Here is a 22,371-nt window from a genome sequence, read left to right as displayed (position 1 = left end):
TAGTCGTCAATCGGCAATAAATAAACAATTGTCGCGCGATCGCCGCAGAGCGCGAGCGACGCGACCAACAAGCGAACAAGCGCTCCGAGATAAGGTTCCTTCGTTACGGTTACGGTTTACGGTCTAGTTGAGATTAACAACCGTTGTTGAGATAGCGCCGCGCTACCGAGCGGTGTGAACCAGTGATTACGTTTCCTTGTTTACTGGCTACGACTGTTATTTATAGAACTATTTGGAGATGGGACATTCTCGGTTAGATATTGGACAGTATGGTATTGTAGGCGTTTGATGAAAATAGCCGAAGTAGGTATCTGTGATTTATGCATTTATGGGATAATGGGCTTTATTTTTCTTTATATTATTTATCATTAGTAAATTTCAATAGATTGTCATCTCAGATCTCAGAGTCTTTGCAACGTTATAGTTTGTCGATTCTAGTAAAATGAGTAATGAGTACCTACCTACTAGGTACTACCTATTATTAGGTAGTTTTTCTTTAAATTTATCCAATTTCATCTAGTGAGAGGAGAGTAGTATTCTTCCATCGGCATGTTTAAATATAGCTTAAAAGCGAAATTGAGTTGTTTAATCATTGCCAAGCTGTCATATGAAAGAGCGGCGAAATGTGTTAGTAATAAAGAGTCGATTTAAAAATCATTTTAATAAGCATAATATTGTGAGGGATGTGAACGCGGAGATAATTATAAATCGGTGCGTTTGGAGCGGACTAACTCAATACAGAAATTAGTATAATTCGGAACACGTGTAGAGCGCGCAGATGGGCGGTGTTAGTGTGGTGGCGCCACCGTGCTTCCGGATTGTTTCATTTATTTTATTCAGTTAAGGTTATACAGGACGTCATTCCCAAAATATAAGCTGTCGTGTGGGTAGATATGATATAATTTTAATATACCCATATACCTATAACAAAAAGGTAGGTATTGTATTTGCAAAACAAAATACAATAAAAGGCCAAACAGCATCAAAATGCACCAGAGTTTATGTTCGTTAGTAGGTGTTTAATTTTAGCAGTAAAAAAAATAAAGAAGTCTCGTTCAAGGTACTAAATTCAATTAAAATCGTTACGATATTTTTTGTCCGTATTTTTTATAACTACATCGAGTCGAATTATTCCATTTAAATTTGTTTCGTTTAAATGCACAAAGGCCCGCTAATAGTGCGAACAAAAAAACACGAGAGACAAAGCCTTGTATCTTTTATCTGGAATCTTTATAATAATTACACGAGACAGGACGACTCAATCGACGCATACCTTAACGAATATAAAAATGCATCGACTGAAAACATTTCATCTCAATTTGACCTCAAGCTTGAGGGGATAGAGTCCAACATTGTACAAACATATTCGGCGGTAGAGCGCGTTGTTCATTATACGCCTGAATCCAATTACTGTACGGCACACCGAAATATCTTCGCATTGCAAGAAAAATAATTATCGAAAAAAACTTACTTGTCGCGCAACCCTAATACATGCGTACCGCCGACGTTATCTTGAGAACAAACTTTGTTTTAATAGCATAAGGTTGACTTTAGGTCGCAGCTGATAATTGGTTGTCGGCCCTTCGTATTCCAGAGTTTTGGAGCAAATGGGCGGGGCGTTATCCCCCTTCTTCCCATAAGGGGTGGTGCGGCGTCAGTCGTTCGCCGACGGTGGGGGAAGACAGATGTTCGTCCGAACCCATCTTTCATACTACACGATAGCAAATTCAATACACCATAAATATCATCGCGTACTCCTTTTACAACGTGCTCTGTCATTCTGTTGGTACAGGCGTCCGTTGATGAAATTTAATTTCTTTTTTGTCGCCAGTTTAATAAGTCAGTGATATGTAATAAGAACGTTTTTGAATTTATTAATAATTGTCGCGCGTTGTGTATCGGTGTATCGCTCGTAAATTATTCGTCTTAAAAGCCGTATGTTTAATAGGCGCGATTTTAATAGTTCGAGATGGATGTACGTTATATTGACCGACGCGACACTGGCGGTCCTGGTGACGTGACGTACAAACGAAAAAAAAAAAAAACGGATTGCAAGGCGATGAAGTAAATTTAAACTGACAACTCTAAGCGAATTTTTGTTTTAACAATGATTAAAGTTTCCGTGTCTCGTGTTGAACATTGTACTATAAAAGTTTTCTTGTACCTAATAATGTATACACAGTTGTATATTTTATTCTTTAAATCTAGTTTAAAATATAAAAACGTCATTATACAGTAATGTGTTTTGAAACTGACGTTTGCCTCTAAAAGAAAAGTATTCACGTGAAGGTTTGTAGGTATAATTTTGATGCTCTACCGTAGAGTCGATTACGTGTTATTTTTTTCTATTTGATAGATAATAAGCTCGAATCGAATTAAGATTACTTGACAATGTTTTATCAATGACCGCGAGCTAAATTTCTTTTACAATTATAAAGTGTTAATGTCTCCATACAAATTGGCGGCATACGATTTTTCCTATGTGCACTTTTGTAATACTTAGAATCTTATACTATTACAAATTAAAATGAATAGGCAGTACATAGTCTCTCTAGAACAAATCGATAATTTATGTATATTACCTATCATCTATATTAAATCAATATTTTGCAGGTCTATATAAGGTAGGTAGAGTAAAAGTTTTTGTAAATAAACAATCTAAGATTAGACTAAGTATTGTTGTTAAAGGAGGTATCTGTAAAAGAGTTTGTATTACGTGTGCGGTGCTTGCAATATTAACAACTAGCTGATCTAGTAGTCGTTATCCTGACTTGCGAAATGTCAAACGCGTAAAGTTTTGATAATTATTACGTTCTCTAAATTTTTTTATAGTCTGTGCAATTTTCTCAATTTTCAATGCCATCGCGTTCGTTTTGATTACAAAATAAATTTGAAATAATTTACAATATAAAATAATTTACACGACAGCTAAAGTGCGTTCTAATAATTCTGTATATATATTGTAGTCAATTTATTCAGTCCTTGTACATATTGAGGGTTTAAAAACACTGTAAGGTCTGAACTACGGAACCATACCTAGACCTATCTCTACAATATCTCCTTTCTGACAAAAATAATAAATAAAATATGTCTACGCGTTAATGAATTACATCTAAGAAAATTTTCTGGATATAATTCTATTTTCCAAGAAAACGGTTCTCTGGTAGAAATTTGAGATAAAACGTACCCAGTGTTTTAGCTTGTAATGTTAAAACGCAAGTCATTTAAATTCCGCAACAGTTTCAATGTGATGTAGGTACGCATTGGAACAGATTATTATAATTAAATCTTAAAATTATAATTATGATGGGGAAATAGTCGTGTGTCGATGTCATAAAGAAGAATCATTAAGAATTACTTAATAAATAAGTACCTATATAATGTGAAAAATAATTAAATCGTAATAATAAAATTTCATTCTCTATATCGATTACATAGTGTGAATTTAAGAAAAAGATATTGATGTGTTAAAGATCATCAAATATTTGTTTATATTAGAAAATATTTATCGTTAATAATTTTTAATCAAATTTTTACGTAACGCCATTTTCAAAGATCTACGCCGTGAAGATAAGGTACCCCATCAACGGAATACATTTATTCAAAGGGTAGGCTTCGCGGGGCGGTGGCGGACATCCGGCGGAAGTGGGCGGGACTATGCGGCCGCCATTTTGGAGACGCGCATGCGCGCCGACGGCTAACAGTTACATGAATGGGAAATGTAATATGGAAGCTTTCCTAGATGAAAAATGTAATATTTATAAAAAGAATTTAGAATGTCTATCAACGTGTATATACCCACATTTTTCTCTAGCAATTATAAATAGGAACCTATATTTAAAGGTATAATAAGTTACAACATTTCTTGTACATTTTTCGTTTAGGTAAATTAGTAAACTGTGAGAATCGTATTATTAGACAACTGAATAATTATTATAAATAATATCTAATCTATCCACAATATTTAGATACAGTCCTATATCGAATCATGAGAAACAAAAATACTAAACATTTAACGTCTTCGGATGTTTCGAATTGTAACAAAAATAATTGTTTTACCAGTTTAATAACTCTAAAAGAGATATTACTGTATCTTACAAATAATGAAAACGTTTAACAATATTACCTACCTGCTACAACATTTTCTCAAATACCTACCTACATTAATTTATTAATCAATAGAGTGAATAAAGATTAAAAACGCAATAAAACTCATTAGTTCTATCGATGTAAATTCTAATTATCTAATCAAGTTCAAGTTATAACTATTCGTAATCTTTACGATTCTCGAAGAAACTTTTATTACAGTCGTAAAGTCAGTAATCTCGCTTTTTGCTTAAAGCTCTCTAAATACAACTAGATCCATAAACAACATAGTCTAATTCGGGAGGCATGCCCCAGCATCCAGGTACCAGGGCATCATGAATCCCGTGAACGTCGCGTAAATCAAGCGAGCTGGAGCCATCCATCACGGAGCGCCGCGCCATCAATCCTTACCGAAATAGGCATTCCCTTAGCGACTATCTGCCGAGCGTCTGTTTGTTGTGGCATGGGTGGAAAATATTCACCAAGTCGGGTTCTTCTGTTTGTCGTTAGACGTTTTACGTTTTGAAATAAATGAAAAATTGTTAAAAGTAAAGTTGCGTTCTTTTTTGAAAGAAAATCTATAATAATATTATAAAGATGAAGAGTTTGTTTGTTTGTATGTTTCAACGAGCTTTTTTCAGGAACTTTTGCTCCGATTTGAAAAATTCTTTCAGTGTTAGATAGCCCATTTATTCAGGAAGGCTATAAGCTATATAATATTTTAGTACCTTTTTTTTCTTAAATTAACGTGGTTGAATACATCTAGCTTAGAATAAAATAAAGATACCTAGTCAATGATGAAACATAGGTACAGATGTACCTATCTAATACCTATATTAAAACTTGAAATGAAAAGATTTTCAGCAAATTTTGTATAGGTGTGTGAATTCTCAGCTCAAGGGAGATGTTGTATCAAAAAAAATTCATATACTTATTCGCATCTATGTATGGATGTAGGTAGGTACTATATATATATCTACTAAGCTCGCTTTCGTAAAGCGCCGTGATAGGTATTCATTCCCTATTTTGCTCTTGAGTCGGAGGCTTAGCAGTGGATTAGTTTAGGCAATCAAAAATACAAGACACGCGTATATTTTTGTTATAAAATCGATGTCAGTGATTACAGAATTTATAACTGGATAAGACTCGTATTACGACCGTGAGTTGAATATTAAGTTCGTATTAATATCAAATAAAATAAAAATAAAAACTATTGGAGCGACTTCGACACTATGCTGAATAAAATCTAAGCTTAATGGTTAATAGCTTTTTTACTTGAACGTAATTTCATCATCTATTTTTTTCCTTTTTAGTGTTAACTATTACATAGTCGCGTCGAGTTATTGGTACCTACAGCCTGTCGTTGTTGTGTTTTTGGCATGAACTTGTGGAGGCCTATGTCCAGTAGTGGACTGCGATAGGCTGAATTGATGATGAACTGATAAAGTAGGTTGGTATGTAGGTAATTTCGTATGAAGAAGTGGTCTTAAATTACTGTTGTCTATGTATTTTTTTATATTTATATAATTAATTTACTAGAAAAAGATAATATTAAACATAAAACTATAATAACGTACATCGACTCTCGCTTTATTTCATCAAAACCAAAATCAAAAACAGCTTTATTCAAATAGGCTCCAAGAGCACTTTCGAATCGTCATTTTACAAACTAAAACTTTAAAAATAAATTATTATTTTTGTAAAAGTAAAGCGACCACCGATTCGGAATGTAGATTCTGCAGAGAAGAATCAATTACTCTTTTGAAAATAATATATAAACTCTGTTTTAGTACAAAATTAGTAACATGTTGCATAAAATACATCGAGTCGATTAACACTATAATGATTGATTTTGTATTGCTGGAGTTATGTTCGAGATAAAATTAAGAGTTTTTCCTCGTATATACAAGTAAATATTTACTTAGTAAAAGCGAGACTTGTTCCGTTATTAAAACACATTTGCCTTCACTTTTAATTACAACGTAACAAACATTTTTTTACAATATTTATTGAGTATACTCGTATAAAAATGTAACAATACCGCGAAAAATTTAATAAGGCTCGCAAGTAAACATTGCAGTATAAAATTAAATAGCATTAACATAACGTGCAAATTAAATTAAGGCATTAATAATAAAGTCTTTAAATAATTGTAAGTGTATAAATTCTAAAACATTCATAGGACATGCGATAATGCGGCACATAACGAGACGGCACATCCGCACTATAACTAAAGAATTACAGATGGAAAAAACACGCGACAAATTACAAATAGCGACTCATCAGATATCAAAAGTTATGACATGGCGTGTCAGCTTCGAATTAAATTAGCCGCTATAATTAAGAACGTGAAAAAAAACTCCCGAGGAGATGTTGCCGTTAATGGCACTGAGCTCGTTGGGCTACCGAATTAACGAGGATCGTTCTAAACCGATCATGTAATTACGATCGCTTCGACCTCAGCGCGCCGAATACCTATTCGTGCGAGGCGGGGCCTCAGGCAGATCAATACGGAGCCGCTGAGAACCCGCGGACGCCTCAACCGAGAGCTGGTGCCGTCCCGCTCACGCAAAGGCGTTCCCACGTAAGCATGAGCGAGAAGCGACGCCCTCCGCTCATTCGCTATCGTTCATCCCCATGGGCGTACACTGTCTTTCATCGTCCGATGACTCGACACGGCTCAGTCTAAGAACGTCTGCGTTCCGTGCGCGTGCGTGCACCGCCGCCGGACGATGCGAACCGGGTGAAGGCACCCAGCCACCATGCTCGTGCCACCTGAAATGATGGCCGCGCAATCTAAGCTAGTCTACCAGATGAATAAGTACTACAACGAGCGCGTTGCGAACCGCAAGGCGCAAATCGCCAAAACCATCCATGAAGTCTGCAGGATAGTGCAGGACGTTCTCAAGGAGGTCGAATTGCAGGAGCCGAGATTTATATCCTCCCTCACCGACTACAATGGCAGGTTCGACGGTCTAGAGGTGGTGTCACCTCACGAATTCGAAATCATTATCTACCTGAATCAGATGGGCGTTTTAAACTTCGTAGACGACGGCTCTCTTCCCGGCTGCGCCGTGCTCAAGCTCAGCGATGGCAGGAAACGCTCCATGTCCCTGTGGGTCGAGTTCATCACCGCCTCAGGATACTTATCGGCGCGAAAGATTAGGTCGAGGTTCCAGACTTTGGTAGCACAGGCTTGTGACAAGTGCTCCTACCGTGATTGTGTGAAAATGATCGCGGAGACCACCGAGGTTAAGCTGCGTATACGGGAACGATACATAGTGCAGATAACTCCGGCTTTTAAATGTGCAGGACTATGGCCGAGGTCGGCGGCTCACTGGCCCTTACCGACGATACCGTGGCCTCACCCTAACATTGTGGCGGAAGTGAAAACCGAAGGTTTTGACTTACTGTCCAAAGAGTGTCTAACGTTGCAAGGAAAAAATTCTGCGATGGAGGGCGACGCATGGGTTTTGAGTTTCTTTGAAGCTGAGAATCGTCTTTTGCAAGGCGGTTGTCGGCGGAAATGTTTGAGCATACTGAAAACTATTAGAGATCGTCATTTGGATCTACCCGGGAACCCGGTTACATGCTACCACATGAAGACTCTGCTCCTGTACGAGTGCGAAAAGCATCCCCGGGAACACGAATGGGACGAGGCTGCTATCGGTGACAGGATAAACGGGATCTTCCTACAGTTGATATCCTCGCTGCAGTGTCGAAGGTGCCCGCACTACTTCCTACCCCATGTCGACTTATTCAAGGGAAAGTCTCCAACGGCTATGGAGAACGCCGCGAAGCAAGTGTGGCGACTGACGAGAGAGATGCTCACGAATTCTAGGGCCTTCGAAAAGCTGTGAACTGTTTGATAGTATTCCTTATTCTTAGTGAGTGAGTGAACTAGTGATGTACCGCTAATATTCTCGAGTCATTTTAGTTTTTATAATCGGATTAGTCGTGCGTTAGTTACTGATAAGGGCGTGATGGGTACGACGTTAGTTCGAGTTGTCGATGTCAATATTCCATGTGGATCGAACAAACTGTAAGTAGACGTGATACTAATAATTATTAGGTCGTTTCAAATATTATTTGTGATATAATGTAAATAGCTTAATTGTTGTACAATTTTAGTAATATTTATTTAGATGGAAAAGAAAATTCGTGTATTTATTTGACTGAAAACTTTTAAAGTAGGTGTATAATCTATATTATAATAAATATTTGGAAAACAATACATTTTCTTTTTATTACACTTCTTTGTGATATAATAACCCATAGTTTATTGATAACTTTACGTATGTACATTGTAGATACAGTGGAAATCTATTTACAGTAGTAGAAATTATTTCAATTACAGCCCAACTTATTAATATGAACTAAATTAACAAAATAATATACAAAATCAAAACAGTCCAATTAACATATAAAAGTCACTTTAACCTAATGATATTAATTCATTGAACTTTACATTTTATAGCTATTTTATTATAACCATGGCATTACTTTTTATATGTTATATATGTCACACTATTTACATATATAGGAACTTTGTATTAGAAAATCAAAACCCAATAAATAATTAAAAATAACGAGAAATCGTATTTATATCATGCAATTTTATCGCAGGATTATCATTTCTCAAACATTTTCTGAGGACTTGCCTTAAGCTACTCATTAATATAGTACTATTCAAAAGGTTACTTGGGCAACTGCTAGGTGCAAAACTAGCGACATTGAATACAAGAAATATCTCCACTATCTAAGTGCATCTAGCAACAAGGTATCCTTTATTTATACACTTTATTACACAACTGTTCGTAACACTATGAGCCACACCTGGCATACATACCAACCAACCTTTGTAATGAAAGAGTTTTAGGTAGAGGAAAAATGTACGTGAATAAATTCTGCTGATGACACAATCTATTATATAAATATAATAAAGTCATTTATTAAGGCAATAAAGTTGGCTAGAAGCATGCTCAATACATATGTAATTATGTTAATACTGTAAAATGCACAATCAATCGGCCGGCGGTTTCGACTTGATACCTGACAACTGAATAAGACTATCGTCCATATACACTTAATATATTCATTAATAAGATAATAGTATATTTATAGTCATTTTTAATTATATTGAGTGAATTATAAGCCACAAAACAGAACAGAGCAAGCGACGCGACCTATGACCAGCCTCGTGTTTCCTTACTGTATATTGCATAATACCCGACGCGCTTTAACCGTTGTTGTAAACATACATTTGAATACTATTATATTTACATTATAAACGCTAAAGACGAAGAATAAATGGATGTATGTTTGTTAGTTTTTCACTTAAAAACAAAAAATCTAATTGTTATAAAATTTAGTATATAGACGGTTATAGGTAGGTTATATATTCAGAATATTACATAGGATAATTTTCATCGGAAAATTATTATTGGAATTGTGTAGCTAAGAGCAAATAGAGCAGTTTATAATATATACATTTGATATTTTTACAATATATATATATATATATATATATATATATTAAATAATAATTTTTTAATTTGTGATATAGAAGATTGGATTGTTTTCAACATTGCAAGTAAAATTGTTTCCTTTGATCGAGTGCGTTTAACTCTATTAAACGATAATTTTAATCGTTTGTAAAATGGTGTATGATATTGTCGTGTGATGTTAATAAATATTCATATTATTAAGGTATATTTATGATTTATCGATATCTAAGGTTAAAAGTATTTAGGTGACATTCTTAGGAAACCGGTTTTTAATACTTTGATCAAACAAGATTTTCATCAGAATACGAATTTGAAATCAGCCAATACGATCTCATAATACAAAAAATTACAAATATAATAAATTCGCAAAGACATCATGCGCTATTGTTTTAGTATTCAAATGATAATAAAATACATAATGATTACGTAATTATGTAGGTGAATAAACTGTTAGAGATTTAAAGAAGTTCAAATATAATGGATGAAACAAAGGATTAATAGAGTCATTAAAATGTAACTATTTTATCGATAAGTAAAACCGTTAAATGGTACTTTGTATTCTTCACTTTAAAATGTTAGGAATATTTTTGAACTAACTCGCTTTGAAACGCATCGACTCGGATACTTTAAATAATATGTAAAATAACGTATTCAAAGCACACATTATCAGTAATCATAAATATAAGTTTATCTTAAACACCAGAAGCGTCAGGCTCTATAGCACAAGTAACTCGTTTCTTTGAACTACTGTATGTGCAGTGCATATGATTGTTATAAACTTAAAAGCTTAACCTTTAAAAAGATAAGAATATTTTCATTTGTTATTTTCAACATCCAAAAAAGAAATTTTATTGTGATACAGTAGTGCCAACATATTTCAATTTTTTTATTAAAAATGTGAAGTCTTTACTTAGAGAGGGGATGCATTACATTAATTATATTTGCATTGGTACGTATCATATCAACATACAGATTAAGTACATTTAAATCATTAGAATATCTGTAAAGTTCTGATTAGTGATTGATATTGGATCCACTATGTCACTGTGTGTCTAAAACTTTTTAAGGCTTAAACAGACCAAATATCATCTATAAGTCTTTACTCTACGCCAACAAGTGCAACAAATCCTTCAAATCAATCCGTTTAATTAAAATAAAAACACGTAAATTTGAGTGAACCCACACACACGACTAGGTACAGCGACCCGTCTCAAGGATCCAGTGATTCAAGAAAAAAGAAATAAAGGACATTTAAATGAAACAAGCGCGTTCCAAATACGCGATACAATTAAAGACGTCCGCATAAAGCGTACAGTGCACCTGCAAGTTGTGACGTGGGTAGCCCTTATTTTTATGAAGGTAAGGTTGAGGATTGCTGGAAGCGGTGAGCGGCTGTGCGGCGGAGTGTCCAGCGCGGCCGAGCCGTCGGTACACAGCCGCCTACACGCCTTGTTTTTAACTTTTGTCCTAAAATTTATGAACACTTGAAGAAAAAACGTTATAGGTTCCGATATTATTCGATGTGTTTATTCGAGTGCTCGGGCCGTGTACGCGAATGGCTGCCCGTGACATGTTGTATAAAGTAAACTAACATATCGTTAAAATTATGCTATTTTTCAGCGCCGCATATGCGCAATGTTTACAATTTCCACAGAAATAACGATCGCGGAATGAAACGTGATTATTTTTAATGTCGGACAGACCGATATTAATGATAATCGCGAACAATTATTCCGTTTAATATTTTGAATCGGTTTGACACTAGTAACTATCTTGTGTACATATGAAATGTTTAAATTATTCAAATTTTATCGGGAACGTTTATTTTTTAAACTTCAGATAGTGTACATTTTCTTCGATCATTCAAAGGTAAAATATGCAAAATATTATAGCGCAGATAAACATGGTTTTAATTTAAAATAGAAGCTGGTAAAATAAAGATCGCTTGGAGGCAAAGATACTCTATCCTATAAAACAACAAAAATTTACTTCCAAAACCTATACATTAAAACCCTAAGTCATTTATAGGTATATATACAGATAAATAATTATTAAAATCGACGTATTGAATACTTACAAACGTAGGTACTTAAGAAGGATTTTGAAAGTACTTTTATATATATTTACACAGTGTACGTCATATTATAATGGTCGGTATGAATGTTCTGTTGACGAAACAATAAAAAACCTCTATAAATAGTCTGTTATTTACTTTTAAAAATAATCTAAATTAAATAAAAAAATACTTAATTCAATTTCAAAAACATTTTTGAATCATCATTTAAAAAACCAAAATATTATATTACTTTAAATTAATTAATAACAAATAAAAGTGAAGCAACCACCGATTCATTCTGCAGAGAGGAATCGTCAAGAAATTATAGTTACTTTTTAGAATAAAAAAAGTGTTATTATAAAATTTGTATAATTTCTGCATGTAATGTGGCGCCACTAAATCCAAACATCTTTATCATTGATATAATCTTGAACCGAATACGCTTTAGCTATTAAATCCTTTTTAACACAAACTTCCAATTTACATACATTAATGAATTAAATTCATATTACGTACTGACCGGCATAAATTCGAAGTAATGTTTTTATTTTTATTATTTTTTCAAAAAATATTTTTTATAAGCTTAATATGTTTACTAAACATCAGTTTTAAATTCTAAAAAAAAAAATACCTCCAGCGCTATACTTACTACAAAATTCCATATTTGTCAAGCTATAAGACCACGAAGGTAAATATTTTTTTAAGCTTTAAGTATGTTTACTAAACATCAATTGGGAATTCTAAAAAAATCGTCTTGAGTTATATTTACTACAAAATTCCGTAATTGTTAAGCTATAAGACCACGGATGTAGGTATGCTAGAGGAGAGTTCTAACTATGATACATAATAAATAGTGATTAGTATAAAATAGTTGTCTTGATGGTAAAAACTAAAATTTATAAACAAGATAATTTGCCGACATTTGTTTATCATCTTACAACAAACTACGAAATGGATACGTGTAATTTCTTATAGGTATAACACTAATGTTAAACACATACACACAGTCATATGTCCAACAAGTTAAATAAAAATTTGTATCAAGGTTTTCAAAGTGTATTATTAAGGCGTGACATAATAAAATCATCCGTATGAAACGAAAGTCTCTTCGTTAGGTTTCACTTTTTAACATCGTTACTGATAACGCGTCGCTCGATCTATTTCGTATCATCTGCTCGAGTTGAAATTGTATAAATCTAAAATTTAAATGATATTTATCTATTATATTATACAGCAAATAAAGCGGTCGGGAGGCAGCGACGGAAACTGATTTGCTATGTTAATATAAAACTCAATAGGTCGGCAGGAGATGATTGATTACGTAATATAGAAATAGCTAATATTTTTTTTTAATTCAGTATAATATATTTTAAAAAATATATATTTTTGGTCAATTTAAACATTTAAGAGAAATTCCTAAAATCATGTGTTGTAATTAGTAATTATACATACTTAAGTATAAAGTATAGGGAAATAAAGATATAAGATAGTAAAAAATTAGGTTCCCAAAATATAATTTAACTTTGTAATAAAAACTGTTGAAGACGTCGCCGAGTTTATCTTCTCGTATCATCATAAAAACATTTAAAAAAACCGTTAAAACGTATAAAACCCTTATTAAATACTTCGTATCCGATTTAAAAAAATAAATAATAAAAATCTTGTTAATGCGTTATAAAGTCCGCAAATTTCGCACTAAATATAGTAAACGAGAGGACACAGACGCTACACTACTAAAATAAAGATAACACCGGCCACAAACAATCAGATAATAACCGAGGACCCTTTAAAATACACCCAATAACACTGATAACGGAGACATACGGAATTACACACGAATAAAACGAGGCGATATAGATAGCGAAATGCGCTGCATAGCATTTACTAGAACGAGTGGAACTAGAATTTAATTATGTTTATAGAGCAGCTCGGCGGGTATTTAAAGAAATTCACCGATAAGGACGATGATTCTCCGCGACATTAAGATAATCGATTAATACACCTTGAGCGGGATTGAGTAACGGACATTATGTTGATACAGCTGTTTCTATTTCGATTATTTCGTATTTAATTTCAATAAAAGGTTATGGTATGGTTATGTAAGGTTAAGGTTATCGATGTAATTCCAAAGAAATTTATCATAGAATTAAATTGAAAAATTGGTCATTTAACGTTGCAAAAACTTATCTATACTAATATTATAAGCCTGAAAAGTTTGTACGTTTGTCTAAACGCGTAACCTCAAGAAATACAATCTAAGTAGTTCGAATTGAAAAATTATGTTTGTGTTGTATAACTCATTTACCGAGGTAGGCTATAGCCTTCTATCTAGGCTATTTTTTCCATAAATTAAAACGTGTGAAACCGCGGGGTAAAGCTAGTCGAACGTAAAATACATTTAAGTAAAAACACCTACATAATTTTCAATTCAAACTTATAAAGGTTCTCAAGACATTAATGATATTATATTCTATCATATTTTCCATATTCACTTTACAATCGGCGTATTTTTGAACTGAGTTTGAACTTTGAAAACTTTCGGCCTGTATTTGGTAAATATGAGGCAGTAATTTTGTTATAATACTTTTCTTTGACCTGCAAGATACATACAGGGGTATACAACCATCTGTAAAGGCACCATTACCGTACCACTATCGTGCTAATATTTAAATGTAGACATTGGTTTAGAGTTTATTATTTATTCGTATTGTAGTGACAGTTGAGTAAATCATATAATAATAATAATAATATGTATACATTATTATATCAATTAAGATAAAGTCAAAAAGTTTGGTTTAACATCTGCTCTGGTGTGTTGGTGCGTGTAGACAGGCCTAAACACCAACGGTTTGCGGCTTTGATTCCCGCTCGGGATGGATATTTGTATTTTATTTTATTGTATATTTAGATACCCAAGCAGAGAAAAGGTCAAGATATATATGGATAAAATACAGGATTGGTTGTGTATTTTGTGACAAAAGAAAGAAGACTTTATGTAAGTATGTGTTATATATTTTTTTTTTTATTGAAGTCAAAGTTCTTTAGGACAGCTGACTTGGAGAGTAAGCTGGTGAATGCGTGACGAGAACGTTACGAAAAGTGTGATCGGGCGAGGCGAACAGAGCAAGAGGACGTGCCAGCAAACATTTTCTTTCTCGCATAGTCAGTTACGTTTCGTAGACACAACGAAGGCCTATTGCTAAAGAAGTTCTACTTCAATCGTGCGGTATAAAGCACACTCTTATCTTGTTTTATTTCAAATAGTTACTATTAATTATTAAATGTTAACGCTACCGTAGTAGGATTTACGAATTTGTTTGTTTGAAAGCGGATAATCTTAAGAAATCTACTTTAGGATACACGCGGAATCGGCAATAGCGTCAGTTTAACAATAGTTAATTTCTCAAAATAATTATGATTTAAATACGTAAAATAGTGCTTTAGATGCCTAATTGAATAAAGTTATTTTTAATTTAAAAAATAAAATATTTCACTGTTGATTTAAAATAACACAAAAGAAACAACCATAAAAACAAATAAAACCACGCATGTCGTCAAGTACAAGCGTTTGACATTTCATTTCTTTTAAATAGTTTAATTAAAATATGCCTTGAATTTAAAGTACTTTGTCATTTTGTTGTCTTTAATGTTTATTATAAGCTTATTATATTGAGCGTCGACAACAGATGTCTGCAGTAATTGAAAAGCTATAATTGTGCTGTAACATTATTTGAAAATGAGACAAATGTATAATAAAAATTTATACCCTATTGAATTGTACATCTATCTTAATAGTCAATGATATATGTAACAAGACTTGTTACGGAAGCGTTTTAACCGCATCTTAAGAAACTCTCACTCGCTTGCTGGTCAAGGATTAGATGCAAAACCCGATTGAAATGGTAAGCATTGTAAAAAGGTTCCTAAACCTGGAGCCATAGCTAATAGAGGCCTGATCTTCAACCCGCCACCGGAGAAAATCTATTCGTTAGCTGTGCCCTGCGCGCGTTGATAAGTTTTTGTTTTTGGTCGTACCAACTCAGAAACCTTTGTGGGCTCATGCACAACACTTTGCTGAAAATCATGACATGATCAAATGCATAGTTTACCATTCTATAAAGGACATACAGAAAAACATCCATTGATATATATAAATATATTACTTACTTAGAAATAATTAATATATGTTAAGGATACTAAAAAATAATTGTCAAACTGTCACTGTAATGAGAAAAAGAATTTTGCAAGCAAACTGTCTAACAATAATATTTAAAACGCAATGTTTATTTACATCCACATTACTGGTTGCATTAAAAAAGAAGTGCCCTTTTCATCATAAAATTTATTGTAGATTTTGTTCACAATATTAACTATATAAATAACAGGATGGGCGGACGTTTAGCCGAGATATTGAATAGTACACAAATTATTGTAATAATGAGGAGGCGAGACGGGGCGTGTGGCCGTCACAACACGACGGAAAAAATACAGACCACAAAAAAAAAACAAGGTGCGTTGACTTAATCTTTTTTAAATGATACTTTTGGACAGGTTATGGTCAAAGATGTATTAAATCATCGATAAAAAAAATATTTTTATGCCTTCGCGAGGAATTAATTCTGTTTTTATGTGTTTATTATTTTTATTATTATTATTATGTGGTTTGTGGTATTAGAAGAGGAAGGGAGATTCTAGTCAGTCCCTTTCCGTAGAATTGTTCACAGAAATTTTTGTGACTCATCAACTAAACGCAGTGCTCTGCTCTTTCCTTTGAACCTTCTTTTTTCTTCATGGGGAAAGAGGCCAATGACTAGTAGTGGGATATTACAGGCTGAAGCGAACTAAACGCAGTGATCTCGAACGGCATAGCGCGAAATCGATAGATCTGCCCACTAAAATCAATGTATATTTGTTACCAATTCAATCAAATTCGTTTATTTATTTAAAAATTAACTAACAGTGTAATTTATATCAAAGACGTTCAAATCTTTATTTTTGTACTTTTTTTAGTCTGCCTCAATTTAATAAAATATTAAATTAGTTACCTGTCTTAAAACGGAAATTCATGGAAAATCGTATACGTGTGTAGTCTGGCTTCGCTGGAGCAACGCACTATAGAGCAGGATAATTGCGTTTGCTCGCAAAAGAAAAAAACCGACTTTAATTACATAGACAAGTAATACAAAGTAAGTTGACGAATGAAATTGACAAACGCACTAGTCGTCACTACGATTTTGGTTTTGGAAAGTTCCCCTCGATTTCTCTAGAATTCCATCATTAGATCCTGTTTCTTTATCACAGTATTATCCCTGGAATATCTCCTTTCCAAAAAAAAAAAAGATTTTTTTGAAGTCGGTTAAAAATATAATTTAACCTCGCACTATATTTCCCATCCAATTGTCCAGTTTCCAATTTCTCTGTCTCGGCCGATAACCTTTACAATATTGGATTAATAATAATAACCGGTCATTAAATGGGCCATAAGTTGTAAACGGTAAGTTTTACAAAAAAAGTTTACAGGAAACACAATATGCGAAATTTTATTCTCTACGATTATGATCTCAATATTTTTAGCCCTAGAGTGAGTGCTAGTTTCCAAGATATTGGCCAAAAACGTTTATTCAAGATGGCGCTTGAAGTTTTTTTTAAATTTTATTTTTATGAAATAGTTCCACCTGAATCCATCAGCATTTTGTGATTTTACGCTCAGTAAGTTATATCAAACCTTATAAAAAATTGATTGGAAATTAAGGCTATTGTTAATGGCCTATTAATATACTTGTCACTTCATTGTCTAAGCGTAGACAATGAAAATCGTATTTGACATTTTCATGAACATATTTTGAATTATTTTAAAAATAAAAAACCAAGACATTGACATATTAAATAAATAAATAAATAAATAAAAAATAAAAAAGCCTTTTATTCCATGCATTTACAAAATATTTAATAAAATTTAATTCAAAAATTTCATGCTTGATTATTATTATTGTTTTTGTTTTTGCTATTACAGAATATAAATCAATAATAAACAATATATAAAAAAGATTCGGTTATATGTATCTTATAGAAAATTGGAATAATCAAATATATTATAATATAGGTAAATTATTAATATTCAAGTTATTATTATTATTATTCAAGTTATTATTTTATTTACATTGACATATTAAAAATGTAATATCAAAACGTTTTCTTTAGGCATCATATGTTTGTCATTTTCTGTGCGTGTATAATACAACAGTATTGTGTTTCCGGACTCCACTGAATCCAGTAAGAGAAAATTTCCTCTTACTGGACTCTGTGTAAGGCGTTTATGTTCCTATTATTAATATTTTACATAGAAGCGCAAGTCAAAATTATTCAAAAGAGAATTACATAAAATCGACGTTTATTCGATTATAAGTTTCATCAATTGTTTTATTTTTTTGATTTCTGTATTTTTAATTTACATGTTAAAATGTTAAAAATTCTTTGTTAATTAGGTGCAAACCGCAAAATTAATGTTAATATTGTTATTATTTTAATAAAGTTTTTGTAAGTTATAATGTGTTTGATAATTATAATATAATATTAATATTATTTACATATAATAATATTTAAAATTGTATAGTTAGTACAAGAGAAATATTAATTATAGAAAATAAAAACTTGTATTTATATTTTAAATTAAGTAATATTATTTTATTTCAGTCACATTAATCATTATGATCTTATAACGAAAATAATTCAAGAAGTGTATAATATTTTATGTGATAAGAAAATAAATTATTAAGTTTTATTTAAATATTTTTCTGATTTAAACTACTCTTGTTTTAATCTTTAAATTGTTTTATAATATATCTAATATATAATATTTTTTAGAATTGTTAAATAAAAAATAGTAACTATGCGTGAATGTGGAATTATTAAATAATATTAAATATAATTTATTAATTCTTTTAATGCAGGATTTAATAATATTAAACCATAACTATAAATTTGATTTTAAGAGATTTTAAGTATATCAGAATGGCGATAAATTATAATAAAAGAAACCCGATAACTTTAATTAAAAACGTAAAGCATCAAGAAAACTTAGACAAAGCTATTGAATTTACTTTTAATGGTTATAAACATATTTTTTTTTTTTCTAAAACAGACAAAGATTTAATGTCTGTGAAGTATTTTACAATAATTAAGTTTGATGAGTAGATACATCAGAGCGAGGTTGAAGGAAACGCCGAATTTAGAGCAAGTGAGGGATAAGCTGATGTGTTAAAAAAGTTGTGTTATGTATATAAGAAAAGAAATAGGTATAATTATGGTTAGATATTATAAAAAACATGGTAGAATGTGGTAAATAAGTTATCGAAAGAAGTCATCAGATGACAGCTGGCAGAACAGAATTGAAGAAAAAAATACCGCAGAGGTGTGACCGGGGCATTTGGGCATATTAGTTCCAACCGGCGGCGGCGGTACTTTATATAAATTATATACTTTTTCGCTTGTCAAAGATACGGTAACGGTATGTAATTACATATTCAAAGAATCCCCTAATATTACCTGTTATTATCATTTATGTAAGCCATTAATATGCGTTCAGGCGCTTGTGTTTGTGGCGCCATCGCAGCCATATTACGCAGCTAATACTTCAAAAGATGCCGTTTTGGACGCGCGTGACTGTCTCTATGTTTTAAATTTAATATATTATACTTAAAAACTACAAACAAAGCGCGTAATTAACGTATCATACGTATGAATGTAATATATTTTATTTAAATTAGCAGAATTATATGTCATTTACTTAAAAATGAATAGTTTTTAACAATATCGACCTTATATACTGAATCATAATTAAAATCAATTATTAAAACTTATCCCTCTCTTCCCGTGGGTGTCGTAAGAGGCGACTAAGCGATAACACAGTTTCACTTCCACTTTGGAACTTAAAAAGCCGACCGATGGCAGGATAACCATCCAACTGCTGGTTTTTAAGTACACAGGCCGAAGATGGGCAGCAGCGTCATCGGTGCGACAAAGCCAGCCCTGCGGTCGTCAACCCCCAGCGTGGTGACTATGGGCAACACATACGAGCTCAAGCCCTTTTTGGCGCGAACTTGTGGAGGCCTATGTCCAGCAGTGGACTGCAATAGGCTGATATGATGATGATAATGATGGTGACGATGAGACTTTTAAACTTGATACTCCTCTGTCTAGTTGTTTATCTTTCTTATTATAAAGTATATTCTATTATTTCTTAGTATAAGCGACGACCCGTCGTCGCAACGGACACATCACTGGTAATATATTTATGTATTATTTCTTTATATTATGAATTAAGAGCATCATCGAACCGACAAAACGAAACAAATTGATCTCGATATTTTTTAATGTCTTACCTTACCTTTACGAAGCGTTGGCGTAACGGTCACAGCACTGGTTTGTGGCTGTTGCGCTTTCGATTGCGGGTTGGGGTGTTTGTGCAGTCCTTGTGTGTCTCCCCACCGTGCCCCGGAGAGCACGTTAAGCTGTCGGTCCCAGTTGTTATTAAGTACACCTGATGGCGATCGTTACTCATAGTAGGGAATATATTCGCCAACCCGCATTGGAGCAGCGTGGTGGATTAAGCTCTGATCCTTTTCCTATATGGGGAAAGAGGTATATGCCCAGCAGTAGGATATGACACGCTGAAGTAACTGAAAATCTTGCCAGGTAAATAAAATTCATTGGGGTTTTAAAAGATCACATCATCACCGGTGACAAATGTCGAATATGAAGAAGCTTTAAAACGTAATTGAAGACTTGTTGAAATACATCTCGTACTGGTTACGATTTTTGCTACAGATGTACTGAACATAAAAAGGTAGCCAAAAGTGCGTATGATAATCGAATAATTTGTGTTTCGCAACATGTAGTTATCCTGGAGGCATGTTAATAATCATAGCTTGTACATCCTAAATTCATAATATAACGATTTTCACACATCATGCATTGCTAAGGATGTGAGCGGAGCGAAAACCGATGTAATTTGTATAATATTACGATTTGTTATATGAATTATTCAATATGGCAGTCGCGTTTATATTCGATTCCACTGGATTTACATACGAGTGAGCTGGCCAAGTGACCTGTCTTCCCTAATGGGTGAATCGGTAGCATTCGTCTAGACCTAAGGTTGTCTCACGCTCAATAAAATTAATATTTTAGATTATTTTTAAACGAATATAAAAAAACTTTACTATGTGACTATAACTTTAACTGCCGTGTGGTGTCGGCCGAGTAGAATAGCACCATCCCCCTTCTTCCTGTGCGAGTCGTAAAAGCCGTCCTGGAGAAGGAAGACTTCATTCGAAACCCGGAATGGGGTCTCCGTCAAGCATTCGTGGCATAACTTTAAAATGCGAAATACTCCTGCAGCCGAACTGGCTCCACACGTATCGACTCGTCGTTCCTGTGGGCCTAGCCAGTAAGGTCGACAGGGTGGCGCAGAGCTTAGGTAACTCTGCGTTTTCCTAAAGAGTGTCCTAGGCAACTCAGTATCTGTCCGACAATGTCTAAATCGTCTACAATAGACGGATTAAGACCAATATCAATAACGTCACTTATTTAATGAAACTTTTTTCCGGATTTTATCGCGGTTTATTATTAACTTTTGATTCCCGACGTTTCGGATACTTTACAGCAACCATGGTCACGGGAGGACTGAGGTGTCAGACGTCCTAACGTTACAAAGTTATTCGAAACTACCCGACATACATCAATATTTTATTTAGTCCTATCTACGCAGAATGTGCTAATTGAGTCTTTAATCTGTGGTAAATTATGCTTGGTTTTTGATTTAATTTAATGGGGTCCTAAGCAGGTGGTAATTGCCAGCCATCTTCTCTATTGAAATTTGGATGTTTTTTAATTTCAATAGCCTCACGGATCATCCTTGGTTGGAATCGGTGTTCTTTTACGGAGATCTGTGGTTTATCGAATCTAATATAATGGCTAGCTGTGTCTAGGCTGTGTTCACAGATTGCGGACTTAGTATAGCGACGATGTTTCAAGTCAGCTATATGTTCTTTAACGCGAGTTTTTATTGATCGTTTTCTTTGTCCTATATAAGAGAGACCACAGTCACAATCAAGCTTGTATACTCCTGCATCTTGTAAGGGTATATGACACTTGACAGATGGTAAAAATTGACTTATCGTTTTTGGCGGCTTGAAAAAAGTGCTGCTGTGCTACCTTTTATGAAAGGGGTCACTGACAAGATTGGCTTCATCTTAAAGCGAGCTTCTGTAAAAACTTTTTTCATGAATAATTTGAAAGACGTAACGAAACCGACCGCTGAAATCTGTATTGATTCGTTTTTTATCAAAAGTAAGTAAATCCCGTAAGGGTAGGCAGAGACCACTTCTTCTTCTTATTAATTATAATTAATAGTCTTTTAAAATTATTAGAGCTCTGTATCAAATTGAATTTCTCAATTTTCTTTTTTCATTTATAAAGCTGAGCTTCATCTTTCAAAGAATAAGAGACACAAAAATATACTTTAACTTAGTTATTCATGTTACACATCATTTTACACTTATCATGTTCTGAATTTTACTTATTTACTTACAAGCTGTTACAGTTATAGATACCTAATTACCTACATTTATATACAAGTACAGTGATTGTTGTAAAATTTATGAATCCGATCATTTTTATCACCTACTTCTCAAACAAGGCCACAATCATTGTATTTATTGC

General features: G+C 33.3%; 1 protein-coding gene across 1 annotated transcript; it reads left to right on the top strand.

Moving 5' to 3' along the window:
• Nucleotides 1–6,772: 6,772 nt before the first annotated feature.
• On the top strand, nucleotides 6,773–8,318 carry LOC123662609 (protein mab-21). The gene has a single exon (XM_045597427.1). It carries the CDS (start codon nucleotides 6,849–6,851, stop codon nucleotides 7,944–7,946), a length of 1,098 nt encoding a protein of 365 aa, XP_045453383.1. The 5' UTR covers nucleotides 6,773–6,848; the 3' UTR covers nucleotides 7,947–8,318.
• Nucleotides 8,319–22,371: the final 14,053 nt, after the last annotated feature.

This window comes from Melitaea cinxia, chromosome 19 (assembly GCF_905220565.1).
Source record: "Melitaea cinxia chromosome 19, ilMelCinx1.1, whole genome shotgun sequence".
In the NCBI taxonomy this organism is placed as follows: domain Eukaryota; kingdom Metazoa; phylum Arthropoda; class Insecta; order Lepidoptera; family Nymphalidae; genus Melitaea; species Melitaea cinxia.
This window is presented reverse-complemented; position numbering and strand designations above follow the sequence as displayed.